General features: G+C 36.9%; 1 protein-coding gene across 1 annotated transcript in view; it reads left to right on the top strand.

Moving 5' to 3' along the window:
- The first annotated feature begins 334 nt into the window (after positions 1 to 334).
- LOC145678839 (synaptic vesicle glycoprotein 2C-like) overlaps positions 335 to 21,152 on the top strand; it is a 198,861-nt gene continuing 178,043 nt past the window's right edge. Inside the window, exon 1 of the mRNA XM_081749397.1 lies at positions 335 to 675. Within this exon, the coding sequence (XP_081605523.1) occupies positions 618 to 675 (58 nt within the window). The 5' untranslated portion in view covers positions 335 to 617. The remainder of the gene's footprint in view (positions 676 to 21,152) is intronic.

The following is a 21,152-nucleotide window of genomic DNA, read 5'->3' as shown; positions in this document are numbered from 1 at the left end:
CCGTATTCTCATTCCACTAAATCTTCCATCATCATTCACTTGCCTTAATCATCTGTCTCCCTTAGCCTAAAAAAGCCATAGTAGTGGGACCTTAAACTGACTGATTTTGAAGCTGGCAACCCTACGCTTAACTTCCCTTAATCCAGGATTCCAGGCTACTCCCTGACTCCATTTAATCAAAATCACTTTCACAATTGTCCTTCAGCTGAGGAACAGGAAGAATAAAAGAGAAAAATTATTGAAAATTACGACCAACTACGTAATATCTTCTGCCACAAGAGCAAAATACTGACATACTGTATCATCCCGTAACAGGAGATAAGAAGGAACAGATATCCGCTCGAAAACAGGTTCCCAATTTGCCTTGTGCAAATCCTTAATTGCGCTCCTCATTTGTGAGTAGGTGACCCCCTTGAAAAATATTTTCTAGGACAGTAGGTGGCAGTCACAACACGGTTGTCCTGTAAACTGTTAACAGAAAAAAAAAATGGAACGATTTTAAAGTTCAGTGGTCGAAGTTGATAAACTTGATTCGCGCCTTTTACATGAGTGTGCTTCAGGTTATTGGTTAACTTCACTGTGTGTTCTTTTTGTTTAATGCTACATTGTTTTATAGAATGATTTCTAAAACGTCTCAAAGTGAATCCAAAGAAAAAGAAGCGACGACGAAGAAAGGTAAGAAACTAAAAATTATTTTGACTGATCGATACACATTTTGACTGATTTCCATCGAATCAAAATCTACCGCCACTTTCTTTCATATTCGCACGCAGAATAGATTTCTTAACTTCGTTATGTATACGGCAGTGGTTCTTAACCTAATTATTATCACGACCCTATTTTATCACATCCTCTTGCCAGCGACCCCCTTATAATTTCTGGTTTGTAATAAGCTTATGTGGGACTTCTAATATACCTATTACTTAGATCTCACCATATCTACCTATTTCTATAATAATAGAGTCCATTTCTTGTATATAGTAGACACGGTAACTTCCCTAAAAGCAAATGGATGAAAACCTAATTTGGTCAGTTCATTCATATTACAAATATCGAATCCGTTCCGTCATACTGTTTCAAAATGGAGACAGTTTGAAAATTTTAGAACTTCATAACTCCCTTAATTTTGGGTCATATGATAAATAAAATAAAGTGATTTCTAATTGTGGTTAAAAAAACTTGGACAGCTGTTTAAAAAAGTTATTTTAATTTTTCAGGCACCACCACTTTAAGTTACCTCATATTGTTGTGAATTTGGTGGTACATTGTTGTTTGAGACGCAAATCTGTCTTCAACATTGGGGAGACGGGTAAGACCGTTCCCATAAGTTTTTTTTTTTTTTTTTTTTTTTTTTTTTTTTTTTTGCAATGTTCAAAATATTTATGAAGTTGAACAATGCTGTGGAGGATAAGGGAGCAGAGCTGTCTTCAACATTGGGAGGTAGGCAAATTTGAGGCTTATTCTGGGGGACATCAATTTCATCCCACGTTCCTTTGTGACAACCGGACAAAAATCACCAAATTCCTCCCCAAAAACACATTTCAAATCGGATTATTGGGGGGCACAGTCCCCTTCAGTTCCAAGATTGCAGGGGACATGTCCCCCTCATCCCCCGGGGTTTGTGCCAGTGATTGTTGTGTATATGTTGAGTATCACCAAAAACAGTTAAAAGCACTATAAGACAAGAAATCGCTAATCAGTTGAAAATGATTTGATAATAATCTGCGTCACGAAGATTGAACCGGACATTGGCGCACTAGTGAAATCACACCATGGTCAGGTATCGCATTACTTTTCAATTTTAATTGTATTTCAATAAGCAAGTATTGTTGTATTTGTATTTTTCTGGCATTTCAATATGCAGTTCCCATTAGTTTTATATGGTACCTTTTTTTATTTAAATTGATTTTTAAACAACTCTGTACCTGTTGAAAATGTTTAGTAGACCTTTTTTTTTTTTTTTTTTGTTCTTAACAGTATGTATAAAAATAAAAATATACCTATCAGAACAAAATTCAAAATAATATTTAAAAATATTTTCTGGTATTAGATTCTAATTATATTTATCTCTTCCGCTTTTCTTTACGGCCCCAAGGTTGAGAAACCCTGGTATAGAGTGACTCATGAATTATTTCACAAGAATATATTTGAATTATTTGTCAACTACGCAATTACAAAATTAATATAAATACATTAATAAATAAATATAAATTAATAAATATAAATTCGTAAAGGAGTAAGGAGTATTACAGAAATGTTCCGAAACTCGGTTAACCGGTTTGGGTTCAGTTTAAGGATCAAACCGAATGTATCGATTTATTTCAAAAACCGAACCGTAGTTTGGTTCGGCTCGGTTTGAAAGCACCTACTAGATTTACACTTTTCATAATATTCTTACACATTTCGGAAAATTCCGAAAAGTATGTAATGATTTCTTTTGAGGATTTAGTAATTGTGGATCTGCTATATCCAGTTTTGACGGAAATTGTGATTTTTCAGGTTTTTATCTTAATATCTTTAGGAGAACACGTTAATGATCAATAGAAAATATAATCATTTTTCGGTTCGGTTAACCGTTTAAAACCGATTCATATTACAAACCGAAACTGAGGTTTACAACTTTTCTAACCGTTCAGCTCTAAGGTGTACGTGCAATGTGTCATCGTTACGAAAAAAAAACAAAAAAAACAACAATCCGTTAGTTCACAAGCATATTTTGAAAATAAAAATATGATTTTTTTTTCAGTTTAACGTGCCACGATTATGCAGTTTAGGCTAAAGCATACGGAGGCAAAGCATGATAATATAATATTTGATGGAATGATAATGTGGGAGGATAGTGAAGTACCTCGAGAAAATCCACGGGCACGATGTTGTCCACCACTAACTTACTTGAACGGAAATCTAACCAGGGACCCCACACACCAGAGTTAACTTCTACAACACTGAAGCACTTGCCCCTCCAGTGCATCCTGATACATACATATCATTATCATAGGTATTCTGTCATTATTGGCAGGTCACTTCTGCAACTGAGAAGCTTCAATACTCCAAAGTCTTCCGCTAACCTCTTCGTCTTCACGTACGATTTCTCTGTTTTGATACCGTCCATTAATTGTAGTCTCCTTCGCCCCCTTCCTCTCTTTCCTGCTACCATACCGTCTAACACGTCCCTCATGATACAATTCCTTCTTAGGCAATGTCCCAAAGAGTTTCTCTTCCTCTTCTTAATAATATCTAAAATTGTTCTTTACTCCCCTTTCCATTTCTAAACCCTCTCATTTGTTTTTCGCTCGACCCAGTTAATTCTCTCCATTCTCCTCCACACCCACATTTCGAAAGCTTGCAGTATTTTTAATCATTTTTGCGTAATGTCCATGTTTCTGTCCCATGCAGTACAATATTCCACACGAAGCATTTTATGAGTCTCTCTCAGCTCTTTATTCAAGGTCTCACAAAATAGTATTTTCTTTCTCCTAAAGGTTTCTTTCTCCTAAAGGTTTCTTTCCCCATGCCTAGCCTTGCTTTTATTTCACGTTCATGTTTCATATCATTACAAATAATACTACCAAGGTATCGAAAACTAGTCACTTGTTCTATCTTCTCCCCCCTCTACTTCTATATTTGACCCCGACCCCTTCGTTTCAAAAATTGTTCGTTTTTATTGGCAAACGAACGACATACTTCTTAGAGCCACAAAATTCAGTTTTTTTTTTCAGTAATCTCGAAACTTACACATCGGAATTTAACCTCAAGCGTGTTATCTTGTTTATTTCGATGTGGCTGATATATGTCTTTGCTCTTGGCAATATTTTAAGTAAACAGAAATTAAAATTTTATGTGTTAATTGATAATTTTGTTCTATATCTCATTATCTATACTATGGATTATCGTTCTGGCAGCAGTATAATGAGACTACATTTTTAGTATCAGATTCTTAATAAGTGACATTATGTTCGTACAGCTTCAATTTTTAGGTTTTCAAAGACATTCGTTTGTCTATATTCTCGGAAACTACGCATGATATTTCACATCTTTCTATTGTCTAGTATATAATCTCACCTTTGAACATTTTTTTTAAAAACCAGAATAAGGTCATAAAATATGAACAATAGTACTAAGAAATTATGAATGCTTAGTAAAGTCAAGTTCGACCCCGTAATAATTATCTCGGCCCTATCCTGTCTTAGGGTTTTGATTACTGCCCTGTGTCGTGTTTTTTTATTTAACGACTAACGGTTCAGATTATTTGAACTTTCGGGTTAACAAGATTTGGAATAATGGAATGAACGGAATTAACTATATGTATATATATGGAACCCGGAGGTTCAATGCAGCGTTCACAAAAAACTCTCCACTGACTTCTATCCTTAGCTAATTGCATCCAGTTTCTACTTTGCATTCCAATCTCTGCGAGATCCATCTTAATGTTGTCCTCCCAAGTGCGCCTAGGTCTTCCTAATGGTCGTTTTCCGATTGGTCTTCCAGTCAAGACTTTGAAAGCGTTTCTACTTTCTTCCATTCTAGCTACATGATCTGCCCACCTAAGCCTCCTAGACTTGACGACCCTAACAATATTGGGTGAACCATATAAATTATGTAGTTCCTCGTTATGAAGTTTCCGCCATTTTCCATTCCCGTTCCTCTTGGGTCCGAATATTCGTCTCAGGATCTTGTTCTCAAATACTTTCAGTCTATGTCCTTCCCTCAGAGTAAGCGACCATGTTTCGCAGCCATACAGAACAACAGACATGATTATCGTTTTATATATTTTAAGCTTCAAATTCTTCGACAGAATTCGCGATGACAAAAGATTTTGAACCGAATAGTAACACGAATTCCCTGCCTTCAGTCGACATTTAATTTCTTCGTGAATATGATTTTCGTCTGTTAATGTTGATCCTAAATATTTGAAAGTATCCACTTTATCAAAATTATTATTTAATATTTCAACACATCCATAATTTGCCGTATTACGGTCCCGACGCACTTCCATGTATTTAGTTTTCTCTGCATTTGCTTCTAAACCCATGTCCCTGCAAAAGTTTAATAAGACATCTGCAGTTCTTTCTATTGTTCTCCTATCATCCCCTATTAAATTTACATCATCAGCATATGCCATAAGCTGGTGAATACCGTTCAACTCTGGGCCCGGGTTGCTATCTTTAATTTTCCTTATGATAATTGACAAAATATGCACTTTTCAATTGTGCATGCGTGGCTTCCTTTACGCTGATAAGGACCACCATCCTCAGCTTCTGGAATTTGAAATAGGGCCTCTTAAAATTTAGCTTTTACGCGATTTTGAATAGCCCTAGCTCTGAAACTATCGACTTTTCGACATAGGTTCCTATTAACTTTTTCCCCTATTTTGATGTGAGGAATCGCCTCTTACAGTTTGTCGGTATAGTTCATTTACACCCTATATATATATGGGAAAAGTGAGAAGAAGTGTGAGGAAACGTCATCCTTCCACTTACAAAATATCTATGGCGCCCTTACACTTCCTAAAAATTACAAAGATAGATAAAGGAAATGGAGTGACGTTATGGGTCCCCCTCCTTTTCAGATCCACTTTTTCTCCTGTATATACACAGGGTGGTAGATAACTCCACCGAAAAAATTTGGGAGGCGGTTCCTTATACGAGATGAAAGAAAAAAGTGCTAATAAACATGGGTCGAAATACGTCTCCTTTCAGAGTTATGAACTACCGAAAAATCGAAATATCACGTTACAAAACATGCAGGCTTAGAAACTATATTGCCTATCCCAAGCGATTTAAGAAATTACATAGGAACTGGTATACGCTCTATCTAAATATCCCTATTCCAGAATTCACCGGTACCTGGGAAACGAACGCACCATTATGTCTTAAAGGAGTATATACTTCAACATCCTTTCTCCAGTTCCTTTCACCGATAACGGAGGATGGTTAAACATGGATATTTAGATAGAACACATACTAGTTCCTGTGTAATTTCTTAAGCCGCTTGCGATAGGTCCTATAGTTTCTAAGTTAGGGAGTTTTAAAAGTGATTTTTCGAATTTTCAATGGATCATAACTCTGAAAGGAGACGTTTTTCGGTGGATTTACCTACCACCGTATATATATATATATATATATATATATATATATATATATATATATATATATATAAGGTGTCTCTCTTGAGTTCTAGTTGTATACAGGGTGTTTTAAAATAAACCGACAACGTTTGGGAGGTAATTCCTGACAGCAAGATAAGACTAAAAGTATAGATCAACCTGGGTGCACAAATGCTTCCTTTCAGAGTTATAGGTTGCCGAAAACTTAAAAAAAATCAACGTTAAACGTGCATAGTTCCAAAACTATGGGACCTACGGTGGTCGAGTCAAGACTTCAGCTATCCGAAAGTACATTTTTCTGAATCCTAAGGTACTCACGCAACAATTTTGATAGAGGGATTTTGGCTACGGGCATGTAATCTCAAGTACTCACCAACTACTTCTACAAAAATTGTTGCGGAAGTACCTTACGATTCTGAAACATGGATATTTGAATAGGGCACGTACTAGTTCCTAAGTGGAGTCCCGACTACGGTACACTGAGAAAAAAATTGTAGGTGGCATACTTGAAAAGATAGGTTACATGCGTAATTCATGTAGTTTTGGGGCTTAACGTACAGCAGACGTATAACTGAAAATGCATGTTTTATAATACTTTCTGAATAAGTGTTCCATCTATACGTACTTTCTGTATGAAACAATGTAGGCGGTCAGGATCTCACATACAAATGGACGTATATAACATATAGCTGACGAAGGTAACATAAGTATATGCGTGTGATATACGGAAAACTGTTAGATGTCAGACATCCTGCAACTGCATGATGTAACAACTAAGGGCAGTGCCTATGTAGCATACGGATAACGTATGTTCCGTACTGATTTCTATAGTAAGCAGGAGGTTACCGTATATTTGTACAATATACCGCTGTCCGGAAAACGGATTTTTCTCTGAAAAACACCCTATATATATATATATATATATATATATATATATATATATATATATATATATATATATATATAGAGAGAGAGAGAGAGAGAGAGAGAGAGAGAGAGAGAGAGAGAGAGAGAGAGAGAATTGTATATTTGCGTATTACATAAAGATCAGGAAACAGCTTAAAATGAAGATAACGCATTATTTAATGTTTAATAGTAGTTAGTCGTAATCTGATTAATGGAGTTATGAAGCCTAATTAGCATGCTTAATACAATTATTTTCAAAAGCATTATTTGAAAATGTATTACATCCTAATTAAGCGAAATTTTATCCACTTTTCATCACACGATACTACTCATTTTTCGTCCCGTTTATTTGCATAAAATAATAACATATAGTAATAGATAGATAATATTTTTAGATAATGCTATACGATGACTGCATATCTCATATGTAGACTGCATTCTCTTATATGTTTAATATAAAGAACATAAACATTTGTTTTTTGTGATCCATATAATGTAATGTTTTCAAGTTTAAATTTTAACGCTTGGCATACATTTTATTTAAAGAAGATATACCACTAAATCATTTACAGCAAGGGCGCCCATGTTGTGGTTTTCAAGGGGGGGGCAAGTATAAGCGACATTTCAAATGTAGTCTCAAATTTTGCGTTAACTATTCTATAATATCTATTGGGTTTTCGATCTTCCGAAGCACAATTTCTTTTAAAGAGGGGGGCGTGCGCCCCACCTTGCTCCCCCCTGATGGGCGCCCTTGATTTACAGTGTTATTTGAAAAGAATGGTGCAAAACTAAAACGCATTTATTTTGTACTGTAAGGACATATGACCAAAAGCAAAATTGGTTGGATACGAATGACAGAGCCTGTTAGTGCAAATTTCATCATACAATATGGACACTCTACCTTTGTGGTCGCCATTTGCATTGTTAATTGTTTACACAACAACTAGCGCCTCTAACGGCATTGACGTAAACTACAAACTGAAACTATAAAACTTACAACCTTCTTTTCTTCTTTTCTATTTTGCTTTCGAGTGGAAAATTAAAATCTTTGGTTTAACGGCTTACAATTATGTCCTTTAGGCTAAGGGAAACGATGATTAATGGATGTGAATGATGATAGAAGACTTGGTGGAATGAGAAAATGGGAGGAAACGGGAGTACCCTGAGAACACCCGTGAACACGATGTTGTCCAGCACAAACTTACTATGCCCGGAATGGAACCATGGACCCCACGCACCATAGCTAAGCATTCTACCACTGATCCACTATACTCCCCATATTATGCTTTTCTATGTCGTTTCAGTATATTATAAATACGATTTAGTTCAGCACTATTCTTTTTGAATAAACCTTTATTAAAAGCCTATTATTTACCAATAATTTACAAATTATTTTATGGGCAGTGGTGCCGATTTCTATCTAACTTCGTAGGGAGACGTTCCGGTGTGCTTCTTTTATTTTTAGATATCTGATTAAAAATCCTAGGAAAGAGGTTTAGATCGTAGGGTGTTCAAGTAAACTTTGGATGACTCCACGGGGAACTCCAATATCGGCACCCGTGGTGACCTGAAAGTGCACCATCTCACGTAACATGAAAACAAAGTAATGGTATCTATTTCCATTCTGTAATTAGAGCTCTCCGCACAAATATTTTTTTTACTTGTTTAAAGTGCTTTTTTAGACTCAGCATAATGTAAACACATTACGCATATAGGCAATTTAACATATTTTGAGGTTGTACTTTTGTGGTTCATTGACGCATACGGTATGAGGAACATACCTAGAACATACTAGGCACGTTCCCCAGGTACATGTCAGGCATGAGCTTAGGGGCGGACATAGACTGTGACTATCTCTTGCCATCCATGTGCGGTAAGAAACTAGCAACATAACTTGAACATACAATTGAAAATAAATATATTACTCTTATGCATTTCCTTACAAGAATTTTAATCTTTATTCTCCATGGCGTGGTGCATTAATTCACCATCCAAATTGATACATGTTTGGAGAGAGAAAGAGCAACGTTGTTACAAGCAACCTCACAAACCCGTACTGGTATCCTGTGGGAACTCTTCTGTGATAGCTTCCCGTAGTTCGGCCAAATTACAGACGTGATGTTGATAAGTTTCTTCCTTTAGAACACCCCATAAGAAAAAGTCAGGTGAAGCCAAATGGGAAATGGGAGATGGCCACTCCGATACACTAGTTCAGGAATGTTTCGTTCATCCACCCTCGCACTTGTATGCTATAGTGTAGCGGTGCTGTATCTTGCTAACACCGCAGATTATGCCTACTCGCAGGCTACATTGTGTTGTCGTGTTGAATTTTTTGTCCAGAATTACAAATACTGCAGTCAGTCAACCATATACCGATACATAACTATGGGCCACCCGATTGAAACAAAGGTATGTAATTGTTGAATGTTTAAAGTTAACATTGTGCTGTTGAACGGTTGCAAACAAATTCCAGTGGTTGACATCTACTGGACCAGGGTCGGGTCCAAGGGGGAAGGGGCGATCGCCTCCCCTCAGATGAGAAAAACTTTCTTATTTTATATATAAAAAAAATATCCCAGAGTTCGGAGTTCTTAAAACTAGCTCTAAGTAGCAGTATTACAGCCTACCGCCCTCCCCCCAGAAGTCCCGCCTTGGATCCGCTCCTGTACCGGTCGAAATTGAATTTTCGCGTTATTCTCTTTATTGTCTATTATCTATCTTCTTTAGTCTTCAGATTATAAACGAAGGATGATAAACTAAGAGATTTCATTTCAGTTCATTTCTCTTCGTCTTCTCATGCAAGTTCTCACAAAACGCGCGTTTGTTTCTGCAGAAATATTCCACCATTTGTATCCTGAAAAAGAAACTGATAAGCACTGAAACGACAATTAAAGTTAGTAAGAACAAGTATTTACAGCTTTTATAGGCGTAAGACAAAAGGATGATTATAATTGAAATAGTTCTGTTATCACGAAGATAAATTGTTACTGTCACTGCTAACGACTAAAGCTCGTTAAAACAAGAAACACACAAATTAATTAATTTTCTGTTTGTTGTACAACATAATAACACGTGGTAGAAACTCATATTGCACGATATTATGTATAGCTTGCTTCGTTTTTTTATGTCCTCTGTTCAAAAGAACACTAACTGTTTCTAATGGATTAAGAAGTGTTACTGCGAACACCACTGGTAGGTGGGATTGGGTCTCATTACATAATGTGAGTCATTGAAATTTTAGGGCAACGTGGAAAAAAATACTTGAGATATTTCAAATACAATATTTATAAAACAGAAAAATGTTTATATATCTTCCTCATTTTATTGTACACAGCAAAGATGGAATAGGTTGTGGGTCAAGTGGGTCAAGATTTGTGACTTGATCATGGGTCAACAGGACATGACTCACTGCAACCTACCATGACCCACTCTGGCCCACCAACCCACTGTGTTCAGTGCATTGTAGACCATCTTCTGAGCTCTCATGAATCTGTCTACGTTTTGCTTTCAAGGCCTCCATTTTTCGTTTTTACGTAATTTGTTTCTATTTATTCATCTGAGATGAGTGAGAAAAGAACTTCAGGCACTTTTGGCTACTGATATGTGTAATTGTATAGCAATAGAACTTACTACCTGGCATTCAACACACAGTCGAATTTTTACACATTTTTTTCCTTTACGATGCCCTACTTAAGATTGATTTCAGACTCAAATTTTATTCTATTTTCCACTGAAAAGCATGTGTAATTCAACAAGGAAATAATTATGTGATAATTAAATTGAAATTCATCGTCCCATGACAAACACTTTACCATTTTATATCGTAAAGGTCAGATCCATGGGTATTGTTACAGACCGGTGTTTGAACGATTGACCGTAGAAATTCAAACTCCGATTACTGGTAATTTCACATCCTTATTTTATTACAAGTGTAAACTTTTTAATCAGTTGAGACGAGGGCGTGGATCCTGGGTCAGAGTTGATGACGAGGGTTTTGGTGGGTGGCGGATCACGGTGGGTACGGTAGGTCGTGAGTCAAAGTGGATAGTGAGTCAATGGATTATATGGATCAAGTGTTCATTGATCTACGCCATCTCAGGAATACAATATATACAGGGTGAATTATTTATCTTGAAATGCTTTGTAGCCTTTAAACTTACATATAAGAAACACTGAAATTTTGTATAATGGGAATATCGAGAGGGGTCATTGTTTGGCATATTGTGTAACATTACGAAATTGACAGAGTTGCCAAACCAATATAAAGTCATATTTTAACCAAAACAAAAAAGCACTGAAAAAGAATCTGGTATCCGGACAGCGGCATATTGTACAAATATACGGAATTCTTATGTTTACTACGGAAATCTGTACAGAGAATGCGTCAACCATAGGCTACATACGTACTGCTTTTTTCCCCACTTAGTTTGTTACATCATACCGCTGCAAGATGTCTGACATTTAAACTCTTCCGTATATTACATACGTGTACGTATGCTACTTACGTCAGCTATTAGGGATGCGCACGAGACAACATTTGTGGCTGCCTCGTCTCGAAAATGTGCTGTAAAAGTGATGTCTCGACTCGAAAAATGTATATTTCTCTATTGGATAGAGCCTGTCTCGACTCGAATTTTGCCAGAGAAATCATCTCTCGACTCGCCTCGTGCGCATCCCAATCAGCTATAAGTTATATACGTCCATCTCTATGTGAAATCCTGTCCGCCTTTATACATTTCTTGTTTCATGCGGTAAGTGCGTATAGATTCCAAACACTGCAGGAATTACGCATGTAACCTACATTTCCACGTACCCCGCATACGTCTTTCTTCTCTGTGTGCGGTTATTACAGGTTTTGATCTACATGTTAAATGAAACTTACAATGTCGCATTTATTCTACAGCGTTACAAACTATGGACATTATACTAATACAAACGTCCAAAATTTCGAGGCTTCAGAAACAATAAAGGTCCAAGTGAGATGGACAGGAAAATGCACATTCGAAGTGCTTTAGTGTCGAATACTATGGTCACAATATACCTTATTTAAAATAAATAGGGGGAAAATTACAATGATTGAAAATTACCTTACCGGTAATCGAACCCAGGCAGTCCAAGTGGTAGTATCGCCTTAATGACTACGCCCCTGTACTTTTGTCTTTCTATAGAGTGTTCAAAAAGCTACGTAACCTTATGAGAAACCATTATTCCGTTTAGAGGTGACTGTTTGTTCAAAGAATGTAACAAACACGCTTCTAAGTGATATAGTACGCCAAACGACCATTTTGTGTGAATACACGAGCAGATATGGATCCTTCAGCAGACATGGATTTCCACTGGCCCACACCCGAGAATTTTGGTGATTAATGTATCCATCCAAATGTAGCCTTGTCTCATCAATTCAGCTCCATTCATTACTTCCTTGTCTTTTGGCGTTACAGACTCCATAAACCAACGACATGCAGGTATCTTTGCGAGCATCTAGCTCTTCAAGTACCAGTTGCTGGACAGCTCTAACTTCGTAGAAGTACAATTTCCAACACTTGTGCAAGGCGGTGTATGCTCTGCCAATGAGCTCGAAAGTCGTTGTACTGATTGGTTTGAACTCACAACATAATCAGCTTTGCACATGGTTCAACTGTTCTGTTAACAACCTTGATTGATTCCTTCTCATGCGCCCACTATACTACACTAGCTATCTCCTGGAATTTTCGTACAGCCGCTAAATAGAGGAGTTGTTTTAAGCATATGTTCCGTATTTCTGTGTGCATGCCTTGTGGGTCAAAGCATAATTGCTCACACCTTGTCACAATGAACTACAATGTACACTGCTGCAAAGTATATCCCATGGCTGCTCAGTTATTCAATGACTATAGGGAGACGAAAACAACCCTTGAGATTTCCCATAAGATTGCGTAACTTTTTGAACACACTGTATTGTATAACTGGCAAAATTAGCGAGATCGAGAAATTGAAATTGGGGTTGCGAATTATTTACCGACCACTGAATAAAGTGTAAAACGAACTATACATAGAGATCGTACCTATTACACAGATCTTGCGACATTCGTTGAACAACCTTTTTTAAATCTGGATTGGGATAAAAACTCCGTAAACGCCGGAGGAAGATATGTAATATTTAAAATTTGCATATAACAAACAGATATATGATTTCATGTAAAAATAGTGAAGTAAAATAATTTTAATTGGTACCTGGACAGTTTCATTAAAAATGATTGTATCACAAGAAGAAATATCCCAATTCTGGATGGAAGCTAATGAGATTTCGATGGTAACCTGTAGATCCTTGTCTCATATAGTTTCGGAGCTGAAAGGGACGCTAGACTCACACCCAACTAATCAAGTACAGTATATTACATGTCTTTTGATTGTACTTTAATGATTTCATCTTAACAATCCCATATCCACTTTTAACCCATATGATAAAAAAAAGATGTTCTTAGTTCGATCTCTATGTATGTATGTTCGCAATTATATTGAGAACCACAATATTACCCACTTTTTTCTGATTGGTCATCCACTGCAAGAAGTGAAAAATAAAAAATACTTAAAAGAAAAATAATAGACTTTAAAAACAAAGTAAAAAGCAGAAAATAACAAAATAGTGCCTGAAAATAGAAAATAATGTATTACTATTATCCATTAAAAAAAACTTTTGAGGTCGTGCAAAACCAAACATATTAATGCCTCGTAAAATCACCATCGAATTGATTTTATAATAGGTATTAATTTGTTTGGCTTGGCACGAGTTTAAAAGAATAGTGATAAATTATATTCTGCTTTCAGGTACTTTATTATTATGTTCTGGATTTTAAAGTCGGTTCATATGTTTGTTTTGAGGTTGTTTGTTTTTATTGTACGTTCAAAAAGATCATTACGGTACATTTCGAAATTCACAGTCACTTATACTTCTGTTGTCATTAGTTTATAGCAGCTGAGATCAGTACATCACGATCGATTGGGACAACGATATAACTGAGACGGTGTTGACAGATGAAGACTAATATAGTTTGACCAAAACAGTGATATAACTGAGACGGTGTTGATAGATGAAGACTAAGATAGTTAGACCAAAACAGCGATATCACTGAGACGGTGTTGATAGGTGAAGACTAAGATAGTTAGACCAAAACAGCCATATAACTGAGACGGTGTTGACAGATAAATACTAAGATAGACCAAAACAGCGATATAACTGAGACGGTGTTGATAGATGAAGACTAAGATAGTTAGACCAAAACAGCGATATAACTGAGACAGTGTTGATAGATGAAGACTAAGATAGTTAGACCAAAACAGCGATATAACTGAGACGGTGTTGGCAGATGGAGACTAAGATAGTTAGATCAAAACAGCGATATTACTGAGATGGTGTTGATAGATGAAGACTAATATAGTTTGACCAAAACAGTGATATAACTGAGACGGTGTTGATAGATGAAGACTAAGATAGTTAGACCAAAACAGCGATATAACTGAGACGGTGTTGGCAGATGAAGACTAAGATAGTTAGACCAAAACAGCGATATAACTGAGACAGTGTTGATAGATGAAGACTAAGATAGTTAGACCAAAACAGCGATATAACTGAGACGGTGCTGGCAGATGAAGACTAAGATAAGTAGACCAAAACAACGATATAACTGAGACGGTGTTGACAGATGAAGACTAAGATAGTTAGACCAAAACAGCGATATAACTGAGACAGTGTTGACAGATGAAGACTACGATAGATAGACCAAAACAGCGATATAACTGAGATGGTGTTGGCAGATGGAGACTAAGATAGTTAGATCAAAACAGCGATATTACTGAGACGGTGTTGATAGATGAAGACTAAGATAGTTAGACCAAAACAGCGATATAACTGAGACGGTGTTGATAGATGAAGACTAAGATGGTTAGACCAAACTATTTTTAAATCTAAGATTGGGGTGATCGTTAGATAGGAGGTAAAAACTCAGCCTGTGCTGCAGATTGTGAATGGTGTCCGAAACAATCCACATGTACTGCAAGTTGTGAATGGTGTTTTCGAAACAACCCGAATCTGCTGAAGATTGTGAATGGTGTATGAAACAGTCCACATGTGCTGCACATTGTAAATGGTGTTATTCTGTACATACAGCGGATTGTTAATTTGCTGAATTGCTGAAAGTGAAGCTTCTATTTAACAGCGAAACGTCTAGCGCTGATACGGCGTGATCAATGATCATCTTGTACAATAGAACTTATCATGTTCAAACTTTCTTGTAATAACTTAACCTCTTTCTGCGCATGATTGAAATGTTGTTGGAGCAATGACCATAGTATGCGGATGCAGAAAAACAAAACATTTGGTAACAGAGATCTATTGTTTTCATGCTGTTGACATCTACCATTTGTAAAATGACAAATGCTTGCAATATACTTCATTTAAAGCAAGTGTTAATTTCAGTGTAATCTACATGCTTATCAGGAAGTCTAACAACTAGGTACGGAAGTTATATAGTCTCGTAATGAACTTGTTCGGTTATATGATATACAAGGCAATCAAGAAAACCGAACACAAATAAGAGATCAAGGAAATGGCTTAATTCATTCCGGGATTGAATTCCTGCCTTGCAAAATTCAAAACTCATTAGTAACAAAAATATGAATCTAAAAGTCCTTAGTTTAGGTGGCAAATAAAATTCCTACCCTGTTTGCCATACTCGTTTGTACTCTTTGAATTCTTTCAAGATATTATACAAGTCAAGGACTTAAAATATATCTGAGAAATTTCTAATAAGTGAAAACTAAATAACCACTGGCGTGAGAGCCCTATGTAGGCCTGAGCCGCTCCAACGTCATTGCTACCATTTTTTTTACAACACATGTAAGAAGACAAGACCGTCATGCCATTTATATTAGAAACAAAGTAAAGCAACATAGCGCACATTATTACTTGAACATTCTCATAAACATAAAATCTAGTGGAAAGCACACCCGTTTTATAAATCACCCAGAAGGGCGGCTTAAAGGCCCAGAAGGCTGAGATAGAGTATGTTATTGGGGCCATAAAGGCTGAGATAGAACATGTTATTGGGACCATAAAGGCTGTGGTAGAATATGTTATTGAGATCATAAAGGCTGAGATAGAACATGTTATTTGGACTATAAAGGCTGAGATAGAATATGTTCTTAGAAGCATAAAGACCTGAAATACAACGTGTTGTTGGGACTACAAAGGAAAGACCATAAATTCTGAGATAGAATATGTTATTGGGACCATAAAAGCTGGGATTGGATATGTTATTGGGACGTAAAGGCTGAGATAGAACATGTTATTGGGACTATAAAGGCTGAGATAGAACATGTTATTGAGATCATAAAAGCCTGAGCTACAACATGTTATTTGGACCATAAAGGCTGAGATAGAACATGTTATTGTGACTAAAAAGGCTGAGATAAAATATGTTATTAAGACCATAAAGGCTGAGATAGAATATGTTATTGGGAACATTAAGTCTGAGATAGAACATGTAATTTGAGACCCTGAATCTATATCAAAAAAACATTCCTCCATATCTGCTCTATTACCGGTTTTATTCCATTGGAGCCCATATTGAAAGAAGAGTTGTAGAGATTCATACCACTTCCATTTTTGAATAAAAGTATAAGCTGACATAGAATCTGTTTTACAGATCTTGAACCCATATGAAAAACATTTCCTCATTACCTATCACCATGATTGTTCAGCGGCCATAAATGCCGAAACTGGAAATTATATTAGATTCCTACACTTTCTGCTTTCAATAGGATAGATGTTGACATGGAATTCTTCAGACATCAAATTCATATCAAAAACAGCTTGCTTGTTATTATTTTCTTTTTCTTTACGGTGATCGTCAGTGGCGGATCTAGAAGGTAAACACTAGGCTGAGCAGCCAGAATCCCGATTATGATAGGTATCATATCTCATGAGTTTACTGTTCTTCATGGGTCCAACATAAATTTCGAAATTAACTGTCTCCTGATGGATATTATACCACAAGTATTATTTTACACATTGCATAACAGAAAAAACTGAAACTGAAACCATATCTAATGTTTCAAAAATTTTCCAATAAACAATAAAATGCAATGTTTACTATAAACTTTCAAAAATATATGGGCATAAATAATAGCTTATTTTTGTTACTCAAAAAACTGGGGGACCTAGACACCCCGGCCCCGGGCTAGATCCGTCACTGATGATCGTTCTTGAAACCTAAAATGGTAGATTTTTACCCCACCCGGGTTGAGTAGATGGTTATTGGCGAAGATAATGGAAACCACTTTTTAGGACACTAAATGCAAATGAGAAAAGAGACATTTTTTTGTATCTCTTACATTATTTGCCCTGATACCGGACAATAGGCTGACAGGACAGGCATAGTCTTCTATAAAGCATCCTATAGCTTGGATTGGAAGTTCAAAAGTGTACAAACTACAGAAAATTGCTGACCTATTTTATTGAGCGTTGATTACATACACATAAAACCATGACCTTACGTAATAACATTTTTCTTGAGGTTGGAATTGGCGACTAATTTTGAAATACTGGCGTGCATGAATTCTGCTGATTGCACGACTCCTCTTCTTGCGTTGCGTCAACAGCAGAAACAACTCTTTTTTTTCTTACTCAAGTTGTCTTCCCATGCTCTAACAAAACTTCAAGAATATAGTGGACACTCATATTAACAATTAACCACACTAGTGAAATGGCAAGTTAAGATGTAAAATAGTAATATAATGTATTGAGTTTTGTCATTGTCGTCCATATGTAAGGGGAACGCAGGGGATGTTGTCCTGTCACTCGCAAAAAATATGTATGGCGTCCCTCCACTTCCTTAAAATTACAATGGTCAAAGATAGGCACAGAGGACGGCGTGACGTCATGCTTCCCTCTACCTTTTCAGATCCACTTTTACCCCTGACACATAGAATAAGAAGAACTGGAGCAGCCACAAGGACTAGAGCTGATTTCTACAAACTTAGGATTCAATATATGTATAAGAGTGAAGATGAAACCAATTATTCTAACGCATAATTTCAAGGATGTTATAAAATAGAGGATCTGCCATTATAACAAAATCTTGAAGCCATACGTCACAGTTTCGCCACCCCTACTCTGCCTACTCTGCCCAATAGGATCGCTATGTTTTGAGCCAACAATCGTGGCGGAAATGAAAGTAGCCAATCAGATGATGGCGGGAACGAGAGTAGGCAATCAGATGCTCGGTTATTTTTTTGGCTTCATTGATTTAATAGGATAAGGATACATATGGGCAGATCCTCTATTTTATAATATTCTTGCATAATTCATATTAAGATAGGAAGAGAAGAAGGGATAAGAAAGAGGAAACGAAACCGCATCTCGCTATCTATTACCGTTTTGGCTTTATGGAGACCAATATTGAAGCCAAAAGTTGTGGTTCATTTCTACCACTTCAGATTGCAATAGTAGAAAAAAGGCGGAGAAAGAACCTATTCTTAGAACTTTGAACTCATATATATACAGAGCGCAAAATTTCAAAGTCAAAGCCAATACAAAAATGATGGTCGCCAATATATCACGTACAAATTATGAGATGATATAATACACTCTGTCATTATTATTACAAACTTCGTACAACTAAACAATTGGATATTTACACAGGCTTGTTTATCAGTGCAAATTAACGGGTAGTTTATACCCATTCGACCTTTCTGCTTACTCTCTTAGTACTTGAAAATTATTTACTGTGCTACAAATTGAATAGCTTCTTGGACACCACTTGATTTGAGATCGTTACTAACTATATTGAGGTGGTCATCGAATCGAAAGCTTTTTCATAATCAATGAATAGGAAAATCTTTAAGTTTTACGTCCCACGGTTATGCCGGTGAGGCTAAAGGAGACGGTGATGATGAGAGATGAATGAAAATGGTGGAATCAAGAAAGTGGGAGGAAACGGGAGAACTCCGAGAAAACCCACGAGCACGGTGTTTGTCCACCACAAAGTTCACTTGGCGGGGGCTGGGATCGAACCCGGGACCCCAAGCATCAGAGGTGAACGCTCTACCACTGAGCCACCGCGCCCCCAATCAATGAATAGGCCTATAGTAAATAAGTATAATTTACTGTACATCAGTTTCACCTTTCTGTTAGCTATTTCACATTTTGAAAGTGGTTTACTGTGCTATAACCACTACCAAATCCAGCCTATTTCTTTGGATGTACAAGCTCTCCTTGCAGTAGCAATGTCTATCTTGCACAATGATAGTGGTGAGATTTGTACATTAATATATGTGTTATTAATTACTCCTTGATTATTGTAGGTCTAAACCAATATTGCAATGTTACATGCTCTTGTGTTTATAAACACCCAACATATGCTCCTGTTTGTAAACAACGGCCAAGTGCACCTTATTATGGAATGGTACAGCTGTAGACGGCGGAGAAGACAGTGACACCACTGGCCACATAACGACGAGGGAACAGCAGCGCCACCGCATCACCTAGAGCCTATACAACCGAGAGGATTTCATGGACAACCATCAGTTTCAACTGGTGAAATCCCCTTTCTTGGCTTGCAGTGGAGCCTAGGAAGTACCTTAACCAAATTCAAACTTAGCTTGCAGTGGAGGTAACGATTCCTTTTCCTCCTGGCTTGCAGTGGAGCTTTGTGGGAAGCTTTACTCCTCTCTTTCTGTTTGCAGTTAAGCAGCGAGAGATTCCTAATCACAACCCGGTCTAGCTTGCAGTGGAGCAGCGAGTGTCCTATAGCCCTTTACGTAGTTTACTACTGAGGAATCTTTATCGAGACCGTCGGGTCGAGAGGACACCTATTCCTTAGAGAAGTTACATTATTGTAGTGTTTCTGTAAAATACTGTTTATAGAGGATTTTATAATGGAAACCCAGTAGTGGAAAACGATTCCGGACTGTAACTTGCTCTACTTAGCTTTACCTATTCCTGCACAAGAAAAACTTTACGTGGTGGGCACATTGAAATTGACATGCACATGTTTTGAAGACACTTAAGATTAAGTGCTACAGTAATATTTAGAGCTATGTCAGAGGTAGTTCATTACCAGAAAGGCCACCCCTACCGAATTGGTCTAAATGGGGTAGCCAGACGAAGAGTGTGCTGGGACAAGGCAGCAGTTCTCCAGTAGCCAGTTGGCAGAAATCGTAGTGATTGGTACGGCAAATTGGGCATTAGATCCAGACGTAGTCAGAGTGAATTTATAGTTGGGATACTGCGGGGAGGAAACCGACGGGAAACCATCATGCTATTTTCCCTTAATTTACTAACAGCATAAAGAGAACTTACGGACAATGCTCTTTCTCAGACCAAAATATAGTTCCGGAGGTTTAAAAAAAATCCCCATTTGGATCTCCGGGAGGGAGATGTCTTGGAAAGGACTGTTGGACGAGTGAGTAACGGTGTGGAGAAGATTGCAAGAGAAAGGAAAATAAACAAGAACAAAAGGTTTAGGATAGGAACATGAAACGTATTTATCGTAACATGTTACAGGGAGGAAAAATTTTAAACAAAAATTGAGATAAAATAATCTAGATTGGTACAAGTTTGTGAAGTTAGATAGGAAGATAATGGTAAGTTCAGAAACGAAAGACATAGAATGTTTTACTCAGGTATTAAAAAGGGTAGTCATAATGGTGTGTGAATAATTCTTGGGAGCGCTTAAAAGAAAAGGTAGTGAAAGAGAAAGTAAAATTTATTGATGATAGAGTTATGATGTTAAGACTTAAAGGAACAAAGAAGAATCTAGTGGTAATACAGAATACACACCGATGAATTCGCATGCAACTGAAGAACTAGAGAAAAATTATGAGAAAATAGAAGAAATTATAGACAGGGAGAAGAGGGGTGCATGCGTAATTGCATGGGAGATTTCAATGCACTTGTGGGAGAAGGACAGGAAGAGTAGTATTGTGAGTATATATGGTTTAGAAGAAAGAAATAAAAGGGGAGAGGAACTGGCCAATGTCTGTAGACAGAATTTACTAGGATCAGTAGTTGGGAAAACTTGGTTCAATCAGCACAAGAGAACAAGATCCACATTCACATCCTCAATATACGGCCGAAGATATCAAATAGACCTTGTTATGA

This window comes from Thermobia domestica, chromosome 2 (assembly GCF_964235325.1).
Source record: "Thermobia domestica chromosome 2, izTheDome1.hap1.1, whole genome shotgun sequence".
Lineage (NCBI taxonomy): Eukaryota > Metazoa > Arthropoda > Insecta > Zygentoma > Lepismatidae > Thermobia > Thermobia domestica.
Note: the sequence above shows the minus strand (reverse complement) of the source record. Positions and strands in the feature narration are given on the sequence as shown.